The sequence below is a fragment of the Phocoena sinus genome, chromosome 4 (genome assembly GCF_008692025.1).
Source record: "Phocoena sinus isolate mPhoSin1 chromosome 4, mPhoSin1.pri, whole genome shotgun sequence".
Taxonomy (NCBI): domain Eukaryota; kingdom Metazoa; phylum Chordata; class Mammalia; order Artiodactyla; family Phocoenidae; genus Phocoena; species Phocoena sinus.
The window spans coordinates 140874856-140890044 of NC_045766.1; the positions used below are offsets into that span (position 1 = coordinate 140874856).

Here is a 15189-nt window from a genome sequence, read left to right on the forward strand (position 1 = left end):
TAATATGTAATACATAATACATGTTACCTAACGTATACTACATAATACAATACATTGTGTGTGTGTGCGTGTGCGTGTGTGTGTGTGTGTGTATTTATAGGTGTCCCTAAACAGGTAAACTAACAGGATTTGTGAGAAAAGATGGTTGAGGAAGATCACGGAAAACCTATGCAGCTTTGTAACCAGGACATTAAAAGACAATTACTGGTAGCTAGGGAGATAACCGTGTAGCTCAGGCAGGCAGCTTAGCAGGGCAGGAGGCTGTTTCCACATATTTTTGGTATTACTTGGTGCATTAGAGCTATTTCCATGACCTGTTTCCTGCAATTATTTACATAACTGAAAATTTTCATTTTAGGTTCACTTGAGGAAACTGGATTGGGAAATGGAAGAAATGGGTTCCCCTAAGGGTCTGCCACACTACAAAGCTGTATGTCCCTGGGGGAGCCTTGTCACTTACCGGTCTTTACTGACAAGGAGATTGGGATTGAGCTGCATGATCTACAAAACTCATCTTGACAGTTGAGTCCATGACAGTCTACGTCATGATGTCATGTGTCAAGAATAATTTAAAAGGCAGGAAAATTTTCTGTGGAGTCCTTTAAACGTAGCATTCCTATGTTGTTGCTTTGACCTGCTCATCTATTTTGTTTGAAGTCCTCATCCATTATAGAAAATCTCTTCTAGTTGTCTTCTAAAAGAACTCACTTTTAGGAGGTTTTAGGAAAACAAAGCTATGTGTTTTAAAACAATCTGTCAGACAACTAGATAACCAAGTCAATGATATGTTTCTTTTTTCTATGATTTTATAAAAACACAAATCTCCTGGAAAACCAAGCCAAAAGTTCATGTGAAAAGAAGACTACATCAACCATCACTCTGGTGAAGATGTAGTGGTAAAAAGATTAGAACATCCAATGGACCTTATCATTCTTCAGTCTTTGCAACTGTCCTATTCTGAATATGCAGATTTTGAGATTGCCCCACTCCTAATGGTTGGTCTGGTGAAACAGTTGAGCTTAGTCATGGTGAGCTGTGTGGGGACCGAGGGACAGCCTTACCTTTGACCGTCACGTGGACGCTCTGGCTGGTGGAGAGCTGGGGTTGAACTAGCACGTTGCAGGTGTACTCCCCCTCGTCAACTTCCTTTTGCACATCCGAGAGTTTCAGCGTGCCATTGTTCTCAAATGCCACTTGGCGGTGGTTAAAAGGAAGCAGATTAGAGTTTTTGTACCATTTGATGGAGTAATACGGATAGCCAATCACGCGACAGTGAATGTATGTGTCCCGTCCTGCTATTGCTGTGATATTTTTCATCGGTCGAATGCTTGCAGGCCCTGGAGAGACACAGAGAAACTCTTGAAAATAATTTAAGGGTACCTCTTATGTGTGGAAATGGGTACACTTTTCCTTGAGTTAAAAATGTAGATTAGTTTCATGTAAGGACATCTGTTTCAGTTAAGCACATTTTTTTCTGCATTTGGCATTTTCTACCAAGAAGGTTTATTTTTTTTCCTTTTAATTTTGTTACTTTCAAATGAATTGAGTGAGTGTTAAATACTTTAATTATCAACTACTTCTGTTAAGACGTTTTGAATTATAGGACAAAAGGCAATTTAATCAATAAAAGGTAACTAGCTGCACTGAACAGTCATGCTCTTTTGGTGAAAACTCTGGTAGCCATTCAGTTGTTTAACTCTCTCTGTACACTAGGTTATGAAGATGGAGGTTATGCCATGTTGCACTGTGAATGTCAGTTAAATACCAGGTACGTGAAGGGTTACCATGGACATAGTAGAATGGAAGAGGAGGAAGGAAAGAGCATGCAAGCACAGCATATACCAGGAAAGGAAAGCTCCAGTGGACAAGTCTAAGAATAAAACAAGAGAACACGCTGACTAAAGAAACCAAAATGCCATCTCCAACAGTAACCCAATCACTGCCATTCCTGAGTAGGAAGCAGAGGGTAGGAAATGGGAAGCGACAGTTAATCCGTTTTTGGCATTCCAAGACTCAGCTCGGTGCATGCAGAGACCTTCTTCTCCACTACAATGAGTTATGTGTGTTTTTTTGAGGAGCTGATTTGACAAGCACCTCTTACGTTTATTCGAGCCTGGTACAGGACGACTCCCGCCGAGTTGTTGGCAGTGCAGCGGTAGACTCCCCCGTCCCGGACCTGAGAGCTGGAGATGTTCAGGTAGCTGACCACGTTGCCCTCGGAGGTGATCATCTGGCTGATGCGGTGACTGCCGCCCTTGAGGATGGGGTCATCGTCCAGGGTCCACGTGATCGTGGGCAACGGTGTTCCCTTCACGTTGCACATGAGGGAGACAGGCTCTGCTGGACTCACCACTTTTTCACTAAAGGCAGAAATAATTTTGGGAGTTCCATCTGCAGGAAGACAAATCACGGAAGGAAGTGGCACATACAAATAATTAAACAACTTCTGAGTACTTCTATTTAATGATTAGGATGTGCACGTACTGCTTCTCAGACATGACTCAAAAGTCTGATTTTATTGATAAAGCTAAGTTCCAATCAGGACAAAATTTCATTTTCCAAATAAGTAAACACAGCATTAGCAAGCTTTAATAATTTTCTTATATATTTCTTGATGAAGTCATAACAAGAATGATAATACAACTCAGAAGTTCATGGTAAAAAATGTCATCTCCCAAGAAGTTTATAATTCAAAACTGGTATATCCCCACCCAAAGTTATAAACATAGAGGAAACCCACACACTTCCAATGGTCGCTTTAGCTTTCTACTTCCCCCAAGTTAATTAGGGATTGCTCAAGTGAGGAATCGTTTTTTATTTATTTTTTGAAATTTATTTATGTTTTGGCTGCTTCGGGTCTTAGTTGCAGCACGCAGGATCTTTCACCGCAGTGTGCGGGCTTCTCTCTAGTTGTGGCACGCAGGCTCAGTAGTTGTGGCACATGGGCTTAGTTTCCCCGCGGCATGTGGGATCTTAGTTCCCCGACCAGGGATCGAACCCACGTCCCGCTGCATTGGAAGGCGGATTCTTTACCACTGGACCACCAGGGAAGTCCCTCAACTGGGAAATTGTTTGCAGGAAAAAGGAACTAAGAGATTGATTATCTCATCTTTATAATTTTCTCCTAAGAAATCATGTTTTATAGTTTGAATGACATATAACTGCATGTGAATTTTCATGAAGGCCTTGATAATGGTAGAAGCTAAACAAATTTGACCCTTTCAGTATTATTAAATATCTCCATAAGCATCTTTTCTTTCTTTCTTTCTTTTAAAATTTATTTCATTGAAGTATAGTTGAGTTAAAATGTGTTAATTTCTGCTGTAGGCAAAGTTATTCAGTTACACACATAGATAGGTTCATTTTCATATTATTTTATGGTTTATCACAAGATACTGAATATAGTTCCCTGTGCTCTATAGTAGGACCGTACTGTTTATCCATTCTCTATATAATAGTGGGCATCTGCTAACCCCAAACTCCCAATACATCCTCCCCCCACCCCCTCCCCCTTGGTAACCACAAGTCTGTTCTCTAAGTCTGTGAGTCTGTTTCTGTTTCACAGATAAGTTCATTTATGTCATATTTTAGATTCCATAAGTATCTTAAGTAGGGTGGCCATTAATTTATCATCTAACCTGGAATACTTTTGAGAATAAAGCAGATACCAGGAGGGCTTCCCTGGTGGTGCAGTGGTTGAGAGCCCGCCTGCCGATGCAGGGGACGCAGGTTCATGCCCCCGTCCGGGAGGATCCCACATGCCGTGGAGTGGCTGGGCCCGTGAGCCATGGCCGTTGAGCCTGCGCGTCCGGAGCCTGTGCTCCGCAACGGGAGAGGCCACAACAGTGAGAGGCCCGCGTCCCGCAAAAAAAAAAAAAAAAAAAAAAAAAAGCAACAAACAGATACCAGGAGAACAGGCACAACTCAAGACTGTCCCAGGCAAACAAGGAGCTTAATCTTAAGGAAAGTTTCCATAGCAATTTCCATTATTTTTGACAAAGATCAAATTTTCATATTCCATTATTTTTCTATTACATTTATTGATTATCTGCCTCATGTTATATGGTAGTAATCACAAATACATGTTTCTTTACATACCGTATATATATATACGTATATATATATATATATATATACGTATATATATATGCGCTTCCTTTAAAGAAAAGAAAGAGAGAAAAATGTATTAAAGTCAAAAGAAGGAAAAGTTACCAGTGGGTCTACCAGCCGCAGGCACTATAAATCAACATAGTGACACTTTTTTTTTCTAGGCGTAGATAGGTCATTTTGACATGATTGTGATCACATGCAACAGGATTTCTGAGTCTGGTAATAAACCTTGCTGGAGGAGATATTAAAAAAAATTTTTTTGGGTGCTAATTTCAAGGGTTTAACCATAGTGAAAGATAATGATTAACAGATTTTTTTAGTCTGTAATTTTAATTATAATAATTATATGTATTCATTGTTGAAAAATTTGAACGTATATATAAACCAAAGAAAAACTGGAAATAAAACTGAAGTTATCTTGCAATTCCATCACAGAAGGGTAATTGTTAACATTTTCAAATATCCCTGAAAAAAGAGTTATTCATCACCACAAAACCCTGAAGCCTATTTCTGAAGACCTAGAGCCTTCTACCATCTTTTCATTTGCAAATTCCTGAATCTTAACTTCTTCATTCCAACTCAATGGTTTGAGGTTGGAGAAGGCCTTCAAGTATTTTTTTTTTCCCCAGATGCATTCATAAGTAGTATATTTCAAGGTCCTTGGATTGCAAACATCTTTCTTTTACTATCAAAGATGACAAAAGTAACTTCATAATATTAAAATAAAGAACCTGTGCTTTTGCCTGTAGAACACTGCAGACATGACTTCAACATGCTCTACGTTTAATTTACAGAGAAGTTACATGTGATGCTGACCATTACTCTTTGTACATAACCAGTTGCTGGTGCTTGGGAATGTTCAGGTTATTTTATTGGACCTTACAATTCAATGTATTTGTCAGGATGTGTTTAGCTGTGAATTATTTTTTCACTGATTTTTACACTAAGCACTGAAATCTCAAGCCTTTTTTTTTTTTAAATCTATTTAGGAAAGTTTTCTTCAGTTACACTTTTATTTTTTAGATAAAATTTACTTACAGTTAAATGTATAGATCTTAAGCTTACAAACAGAATGAATTTTGTTAAATATATATACCTGCATAACCTCAAAACGGTCAAGATAAAAACCATTTCCATCACCCCACAAAGTTTCTAGAGGTTCTTTCAATCATTCTTCACCCACCACAGCTGATCACATTCTGATTTCTATCACCGTGCATTACTTTTGCCTGTTCTTGGCTTCAAACCCATGTTTGAGTGTGCCCTTTTTACACACTCATGGAACCTGTCATAATCGCAGGACAGTCAGCAAAATTAGGATATGTAACTTTGGAAGGGTACTGTTATCTAATGCAAAGTCTGCCGATTGACCAATAATGTCCCTTACAGCTATTTTCCCAAGTTCTCTCAGTTTCACACCTTACATTTATTTGTGGTGGCTCCTTAGTCTGTCTCTCTTTTTTTTTAATAGATCTTTATTGGAGTATAATTGCTTCACAACACTGTGTTAGTTTCTGTTGTACAACAAAGTGAATCAGCCATATGCATACATATATGATCATATCCCCTCCCTCTTGCGTCTCCCTCCTGCTCTCCCTACCCCACCCCTCTAGGTGTTCACAAAGCACTGAGTTGATCTCCCTGTGCTATGCTGCTGCTTACCATTAGCTAACTATTTTACATTTGGTAGTGTGTATATGTTGATGCTACTCTCACTTAACCCCAGCTTCCCCCTCCCCGCCATGTCCTCAAGTCCATTCTCTATGTCTATGCCTTTATTCCTGCCCTTACCCTGAGAAAAGCCATAATTCAAAAAGACATGTACCATAATGTTCATTGCAGCACTATTTACAATAGCCAGGACATGGAAGCAACCTGAATGCCCATCGACAGATGAATGGATAAAGAAGATGTGGCACATATATACAATGGAATATTACTCAGCCATAAAAAGAAACGAAATTGAGTTATTTGTAGTGAGGTGGATGGACCTAGAATCTGTCTTGAGTCGCTTTTTTTTTTTTTTTTTTTTTTAAATTTTTAGTTTTTAGTTTATTTAACATACTTCTATTTTTTTTTTTTTTAAACATCTTTATTGGGGTATAATTGCTTTACAATGGTGTGTTAGTTTCTGCTTTATAACAAAGTGAATCAGCTATACATATACATATGTTCCCATATGTCTTCACTCTTGCGTCTCCCTCCCTCCCACTCTCCCCATCCCACCCTTCCAGGCTGTCACAAAGCACCGAGCTAATATCCCTGTGCCTTGCGGCTGCTTCCCCCCAGCTATCTACCTTACTACGTTTGTTAGTGTGTATATGTCCATGACTCTCTCTCGCCCTGTCAAAACTCACCCTTCCCCCTCCCCATATCCTTAAGTCCGTTCTCCAGTAGGTCTGTGTCTCTATTCCTATCTTACCCCTAGGTTCTTCATGACATTTTTTTCCCTTAAATTCCATATATATGTGTTAGCATACGGTATTTGTCTTTTTCTTTCTGACTTACTTCACTCTGTATGACAGATTCTAGGTCTATCCATCTCATTACAAATAGCTCAATTTCATTTCTTTTTAAGGCTGAGTAATATTCCATTGTGTATATGTGCCACATCTTCTTTATCCATTCATCCGATGATGGGCGCTTAGGTTGTTTCCATGTCCTGGCTATTGTAAATAGAGCTGCAATGAACATTTTGGTACATGACTCTCTTTGAATTTTGGTTTTCTCAGGGTATATTCCAAGTAGTGGGATTGCTGGGTCATATGGTAATTCTATTTGTAGTTTTTTAAGGAACCTCCATACTGTTCTCCACAGTGGCTGAACCAATTCACATTCCCACCAGCAGTGCAAGAGTGTCCCCTTTTCTCCACACCCTCTCCAGCATTTATTGTTTCTAGATTTTTTGATGATGGCCATTCTGACTGGTGTGAGATGATATCTCATTGTAGTTTTGATTTGCATTTCTCTAATGATTAATGATGTTGAGCATTCTTTCATGTGTTTGTTGGCAGTCTGTATATCTTCTTTGGAGAAATGTCTATTTAGGTCTTCTGCCCATTTTTGGATGGGGTTGTTTGTTTTTTTGTTATTGAGCTGCATGAGCTGCTTGTAAATTTTGGAGATTAATCCTTTGTCAGTTGCTTCATTTGCAAATGTTTTCTCCCATTCTGAGGGTTGTCTTTTGGTCTTGGTTATGGTTTCCTTTGCTGTGCAAAAGCTCTGAAGTTTCATTAGGTCCCATTTGTTTATTTTTGTTTTTATTTCCATTACTCTAGGAGGTGGGTCAGAAAGGATCTTGCTGTGATTTATGTCATAGAGTGTTCTTCCTATGTTTTCTTCTAAGAGTTTGATAGTTTCTGGCCTTACATTTAGGTCTTTAATCCATTTTGAGCTTATTTTTGTGTATGGTGTTAGAGAGTGATCTAATCTCATACTTTTACATGTACCTGTCCAGTTTTCCCAGCACCATTTATTGAAGAGGCTGTCCTTTCTCCACTGTACATTCCTGCCTCCTTTATCAAAGATAAGGTGTCCATATGTGCGTGGGTTTATCTCTGGGCTTTCTATCCTGTTCCACTGATCTATCTTTCTGTTTTTGTGCCAGTACCATACTGTCTTGATTACTGTTGCTTTGTAATATAGTCTGAAGTCAGGGAGCCTGATTCCTCCAGCTCCTTTTTTCGTTCTAAAGATTGCTTTGGCTATTCGGGGTCTTTTGTGTTTCCATACAAATTGCGAAATTTTTTGTTCTAGTTCTGTGAAAAATGCCAGTGGTAGTTTGATAGGGATTGCATTGAATCTGTAGATTGCTTTGGGTAGTAGAGTCATTTTCACAATGTTGATTCTTCCCATCCAAGAACATGGTATATCTCTCCATCTATTTGTATCATCTTTAATTTCTTTCATCAGTGTCTTATAATTTTCTGCATACAGGTCTTTCGTATCCTTAGGTAGGTTTATTCCTAGATATTTTATTCTTTTTGTTGCAATGGTAAATGGGAGTGTTTTCTTGATTTCACTTTCAGATTTTTCATCATTAGTATATAGGAATGCCAGAGATTTCTGTGCATTAATTTTGTATCCTGCTACTTTACCAAATTCATTGATTAGCTCTAGTAGTTTTCTGGTAGCATCTTTAGGATTCTCTATGTATAGTATCATGTCATCTGCAAACAGTGACAGCTTTACTTCTTCTTTTCCGATTTGGATTCCTTTTATTTCCTTTTCTTCTCTGATTGCTGTGGCTAAAACTTCCAAAACTATGTTGAATAAGAGTGGTGAGAGTGGGCAACCTTGTCTTGTTCCTGATCTTAGTGGAAATGCTTTCAGTTTTTCACCATTGAGGATGATGTTTGCTGTGGGCTTGTCATATATGGCTTTTATTATGTTTAGGAAAGTTCCCTCTATACCTACTTTCTGGAGGGTTTTTATCATAAATGGGTGTTGAATTTTGTCGAAAGCTTTCTCTGCATCTATTGAGATGATCATATGGTTTTTCTCCTTCAATTTGTTAATATGGTTTATCACATTGATAGATTTGCGTATATTGAAGAATCCTTGCATTCCTGGAATAAACCCCACTTGATCATGGTGTATGATCCTTTTAATGTGCTGTTGGATTCTGTTTGCTAGTATTTTGTTGAGGATTTTTGCATCTATGTTCATCAGTGATATTGGCCTGTAGTTTTCTTTCTTTGTGACATCCTTGTCTGGTTTTGGTATCAAGGTGATGGTGGCTTCGTAGAAGGAATTTGGGAGTGTTCCTCCCTCTGCTATATTTCGGAAGAGTTTGAGAAGGATAGGTGTTAGCTCTTCTCTAAACGTTTGATAGAATTCACCTGTGAAGCCATCTGGTCCTGGGCTTTTGTTTGTTGGAAGGTTTTTAATCACAGTTTCAATTTCAGTGCTTGTGATTGGTCTGTTCATATTTTCTATTTCTTCCTGATTCAGTCTTGGCAGGTTGTGCATTTCTAAGAATTTGTCCATTTCTTCCAGATTGTCCGTTTTATTGGCATAGAGTTGCTTGTAGTAATCTCTCATGATTTTTTTTATTTCTGCAGTGTCAGTTGTTACTTCTCCTTTTTCATTTCTAATTCTATTGATTTGAGTCTTCTCCCTTTTTTTCTTGATGAGTCTGGCTAGTGGTTTACCTATTTTGTTTATCTTCTCAAAGAACCAGCTTTTAGTTTTATTGATCTTTGCTATTGTTTCCTTCATTTCTTTTTCATTTATTTCTGATCTGATTTTTATGATTTCTTTCCTTCTGCTAGCTTTGGGGTTTTTTTGTTCTTCTTTCTCTAATTGCTTGAGGTGCAAGGTTAGGTTGTTTATTCGAGATGTTTCCTGCTTCTTAAGGTGGGCTTGTATTGCTATAAACTTCCCCCTTAGAACTGCTTTTGCTGCATCCCATAGGTTTTGGGTCGTTGTGTCTCCATTGTCATTTGTTTCTAGGTATTTTTTTATTTCCTCTTTGATTTCTTCAGTGATCACTTCATTATTAAGTAGTGTATTGTTTAGCCTCCATGTGTTTGTATTTTTTAAAGATCTTTTCCTGTAATTGATATCTAGTCTCATGGCGTTGTGGTCGGAAAAGATACTTGATACAATTTCAGTTTTCTTAAATTTACCAAGGCTTGATTTGTGACCCAAGATATGATCTATCCTGGAGAATGTTCCATGAGCACTTGAGAAAAATGTGTATTCTGTTGTTTTTGGATGGAGTGTCCTATAAATATCAATTAAGTCCATCTTGTTTAATGTATCATTTAAAGCTTGTGTTTCCTTATTTATTTTCATTTTGGATGATCTGTCCATGGGTGAAAGTGGGGTGTTAAAGTCCCCTACTATGAATGTGTTACTGTTGATCTCCCCTGTTATGGTTGTTAGTATTTGCCTTATGTATTGAGGTGCTCCTATGTTGGGTGCATAAATATTTACAATTGTTATATCTTCTTCTTGGATCGATCCCTTGATCATTATGTAGTGTCCTTCTTTGTCCCTTTTAATAGTCCTTATTTTAAAGTCTATTTTGTCTGATATGAGAATTGCTACTCCAGCTTTCTTTTGGTTTCCATTTGCATGGAATATCTTTTTCCATCCCCTTACTTTCAGTCTGTATGTGTCTCTAGGTCTGAAGTGGGTCTCTTGTAGACAGCATATATAAGGGTCTTGTTTTTGTATCCATTCAGCCAATCTGTGTCTTTTGGTGGGAGCATTTAGTCCATTTACATTTAAGGTAATTATTGATATGTATGTTCCTATTTCCATTTTATATATTGTTTTGGGTTCGCTACTATAGGTCATTTCCTACTCTTGTGTTTCGTGTCTAGAGAAGTTCCTTTAGCATTTGTTGTAAAGCTGGTTTGGTGGTGCTGAACTCTCTCAGCTTTTGCTTGTCTGTAAAGGTTTTAATTTCTCCATCAAATGTGAATGAGATCCTTGCTGGGTAGAGTAGTCTTGGTTTCAGGCTATTCTCCTTCATCACTTTCAGTATGTCCTGCCACTCCCTTCTGGCTTGTAGGGTTTCTGCTGAGAGATCAGCTGTTAACCTTATGGGGATTCCCTTGTGTGTTATTTGTTGTTTTTCCCTTGCTGCTTTTAATATGCTTTCTTTGTATTTAATTTTTGACAGTTTGATTAATATGTGTCTTGGCGTGTTTCTCCTTGTATTTATCCTGTATGGGACCCTCTGTGCTTCCTGGACTTGATTAACTATTTCCTTTCCCATATTAGGGAAGTTTTCAACTATAATCTCTTCAAATATTTTCTCAGTCCCTTTCTTTCTTTCTTCTTCTTCTGGAACCCCTATAATTCGAATGTTGGTGCGTTTCATGTTGTCCCAGAGGTCTCTGAGACTGTCCTCAGTTCTTTTCATTCTTTTTTCTTTATTCTGCTCTGCAGTAGTTATTTCCACTACTTTATCTTCCAGGTCACTTATCCGTTCTTCTGCCTCAGTTATTCTGCTATTGATCCTATCTAGAGTGATTTTAATTTCATTTATTGCATTGTTCATCGTTGCTTGTTTCATCTTTAGTTCTTGTAGGTCCTTGTTAACTGTTTCTTGCATTTTGTCCATTCTACTTCCAAGATTTCGGATCATCCTTACTATCATTATTCTGAATTCTTTTTCAGGTAGATTGCCTATTTCCTCTTCATTTGTTAGGTCTGGTGGGTTTTTATCTTGCTCCTTCATCTGCTGTGTGTTTTTCTGTCTTCTCATTTTGCTTATCTTACTGTGTTTGGGGTCTCCTTTTTGCAGGCTGCAGGTTCGTAGTTCCCGTTGTTTTTGATGTCTGTCTCCAGTGGCTAAGGTTGTTTCAGTGGGTTGTGTAGGCTTCCTGGTGGAGGGGACTAGTGCCTGTGTTGTGCTGGATGAGGCTGGATCTTGTCTCTCTAGTGGGCAGGTTCACGTCTGGTGGTGTGTTTTGGGGTGTCTGTGGCCTTATTATGATTTTAGGCAGCCTCTCTGCTAATGGGTGGGGTTGTGTTCCTGTTTTGCTAGTTGTTTGGCATAGGTTGTCCAGCACTATGGCTTGCTGGTCGTTGAGTGAAGCTGGGTGCTGGTGTTAAGATGGAGGTCTCTGGGATATTTCCACCGTTTAATATTATGTGGAGCTGGGAGGTCTCTTGTTGACCAGTGTCCTGAAGTTGGCTCTCCTACCTCAGAGGCAGAGCCCTGACTCCTGGCTGGAGCACCAAGAGCCTTTCATCCACACAGCTCAGAATAAAAGGGAGAAAAAGTAGGGAGAATTAGTAGAAGTATGAGTAAAGAAAGAGGGAAAGGAGGAAAGGAAGGAAGGAAGAAAGAAGCAAAGAAGGAAAGAAAGGAGGGAGGGAGGGAGGGAGGGAGGAAGGAAGGAAGGAGGGAAAGAAGGAAAAAAAGACAGAAAGAAAGATGATACAGTAAAAATAAAATAAAGTATAATATAGTTATTGAATTAAAAAATATTTAGAAAAAAAAAAAAAAGGGACGGATAGAACCTTAGGACAAATGTTGGAAGCAAAGCTATACAGAGAAAATCTTACACAGAAGCATACACATACACCTTCACAAAAAGAGGTAAAGGGGGAAAAATCATAAATCCTGCTCCCTGAGACCACCTCCTCAATTTGGGGTGATTCGTTGTCTAAAGGAGGGAGGGAAGGAAGGAAAGAAAGAAAGAACGAAGGTAAAGTATAATAAAGTTATTACAATTAAACTTAATTATTAAGAAAAAGAATTTTTAAAAAAAAGTCATGGACGGATATAGCCCTAGGACAAATGGTGGAAGCTAGAGTATACAGACTAGATGTCACACAGAAGCATACACGTACACATTCACAAAAAGAGGAAAAGGGAAAAAAATCATAGATCTCGCTCCTAAATTCCACCTCTTCAATTTGGGATCATTCCTTGTCTATTCAGGTATTCCACAGATGCAGGGTATATCAAGTTGATTGTGGAGCTTTAATCCGCTGCTTCTGTGGCTGCTGGGAGAGATTTCCCTTTCTCTTCTTTGTTCTCACAGGTCACAGGAGCTCAGCTTTGGATTTGGCCCTGCCTCTTGCGTGTAGGTCGCTGGAGGGCGTCTGTTTTTTCGCTCAGACAGGACGGGGTTAAAGGAGCCGCTGATTCGGGGCCTCCGGCTCACTCAGGCCGGGGGTTGGGGGATGGGGGAAGGAGGGGCACTGCGTGCGGGGCCGGCCTGCGGCGGCAGAGGCAGCGTGACGTTGCGGCAGAGGCCGGCGTGACGTTGCACCAGCCTGAGGCCCGCCGTGCGCTGTCCCGGGGAAGTTGTCCCTGGATCCCGGGAACCTGGCAGTGGCGGGCTGCACAGGCTCCGCGGAAGAGGGGTGTGGAGAGTGACCTGTGCTCGCACACAGGCCCCTTGGTGGCGGCAGCAGCAGCCTTAGCGTCTCCCGCCCGTCTCTGGGGTCCGCGGTTGTAGCCGCGGCTCGCGCCCGTCTCTGGGGTTTGCGCTTTCAGCCGCGGCTCGCGCCCGTCTCGGGGGCTCGCGCCCTCAGCCGCGGCTCGCGCCCGTCTCTGGGGTTCGCGCTTTTAGCCGCGGCTCGCGCCCGTCTCTGGAGTTCCTTTAAGCAGCGCTCTTAAACCCCTCTCCTTGCGCACCAGGAAACAAAGAGGGAAGAAAAAGTCTCTTGCCTCTTCGGCCGGTGCAGGCTTTTCCCCGAACTCCCTCCCGGCTAGTCGTGGTGCACCAACCCCTTCAGGCTATGTTCAAGCCGCCAACCCCAGTCCTCTCCCTGAGCTCCGTCCAAAACCAAAACCCGAGCCTCAGCTCGCAGCCCCGCCCGCCCCGGCGGGTGAGCAGACAAGCCACTCGGGCTGGTGAGTGCCGGTCAGCACCGATCGTCTGTGCAGGAATCTCCCCGCTTTGCCCTCCGCACCCGTCGCTGTGCACCACTCCGCGGTCCCGAAACTCCCCCCTCTGCCTCCCGCAGTCTCCGCCCGCGGAGGGGCTTCCTAGTGTGTGGAAACTTTTCCTCCTTCACAGCTCCCTCCCACTGGTGCAGGTGCCGTCCTTATTCTTTTGTCTCTGTTTTTTCTTTTGCCCTACCCAGTTACGTGGGGAGTTTCTTGCCTTTTGGGAGGTCTGAGGTCTTCTGCCAGCCTTCAGTAGGAGTTCTGTAGGAGTTGTTCCACGTGTGGATGTATTTCTGGTGTATCCGTGGGGAGGAAGGCGATCTCCGCGTCTTACTCTTCCGCCATCTTCAAGGTCCCCCCCCCATCTTGAGTCGCTTTTAATATGCAACATTCCTCAGTCTCTGTTGCGTTTCTTGACTTTGACATGTTTGAAGTTACTTTGTAGCCAGCTGCTCAAATTCAGTTTGATATTTCCTGGTGATTAGATACAAGTTTTGCATTTTTGACAAATACCATGGAAGTGATGTTTTCCTGTCCTTATTGGCCATTTGTGTATTTCCTTTCTTAAAATGTCTGCTCAAATCTTTTTCCATTTTTGTGTTAGACTATTTGCCTTTGTTATTGATTTGCAGGAGTTCTTTATGTCTACTGAATACAAGTATATATATAATATATACATATATACTGGATACAAGGTATATACATACACATATACAAGTCAGTACAAGTTTACTTTTACATGTGTATATGTCAGATATCTCATAAAATTACATATGTTTGTCAGACATATGTATATATATATATATATTATACATTATATATAAATGTCTGTGTTAAATATTTTCTCTCATTCCATATTTGCCTTTCTATTTTCATATATATTTATACATACATTAACATTAATGTGTACATGCAAATTTATACATATGTATAGGTACATATAATTTTAATCACATCTACTAAAAGTTAAAATTATCATTCTTCATGTGAAATGGAGGAACTTTGCAACAAATGATTTCAAAGAATTTAATTTATATACTGTCCACTGTGTTATTCTATCTATTTATGTTATAAACTCTATAACACAATATTGTAATTGCGTAGTTGTTTAATTTGTCAATTGCTGTTTAAAGAAATTAAAAGAGAGAAAACAATTTTGCTAAATGTTTACTAACATATTTGTCATTTCTCATACTCTCATGCTATAGATCTGAGTTTCCATTTTAGGTCATTTTCTTCACCCTGAATGACTTCATTTACCATTTCTTGGTGTGCAGGTAGGTCTTCTGGCATAACATTCTTCAAGCTTTTATTTATTGAAAATATCTTTATATTGCCTTAACTTTTAAAGTCTATTTTTGATGTATATAGACATGTATATTGATAGTTTTTTTTAATGTTGAAAAGAATAAGTCAAAAAAATTCATTTCAATCTCATTAAGACTGTAGTTTTTGCATTTCTTTTTGTGTTCTAGTTTCCCCACCTTCCCATCGCACCAGCACTGGAAAATATCCTCAGGGGAAATGTGGTATTAGTGTAGAAATCACCTAATATTTTCCCCTTCTTTCAAGGGTGGAAATTCTTTCTGCCTGCTTCTGGGTGTTTCCCCAGTGTCTGCAAACAGTTTTGCTTTTCCCAAAGTTCAAAATTTTCACCTTCTTGCAGGTTAGTCTGATACCTGCTATTCCATCATTTCCAGAAATAGGACTTGTTC

General features: G+C 39.8%; 1 protein-coding gene across 1 annotated transcript in view; it reads right to left on the bottom strand.

The window, feature by feature from the left end:
* Positions 1-15189, bottom strand: part of DSCAM (DS cell adhesion molecule) — a gene marked incomplete at its 5' end in the record, with an annotated part of 749720 nt that overhangs the window by 302129 nt on the left and 432402 nt on the right. Inside the window, 2 exons of the mRNA XM_032629458.1 lie at positions 1062-1337; positions 2095-2391. Of these exons, the coding sequence (XP_032485349.1) occupies positions 1062-1337; positions 2095-2391 (573 nt within the window). The remainder of the gene's footprint in view (positions 1-1061; positions 1338-2094; positions 2392-15189) is intronic.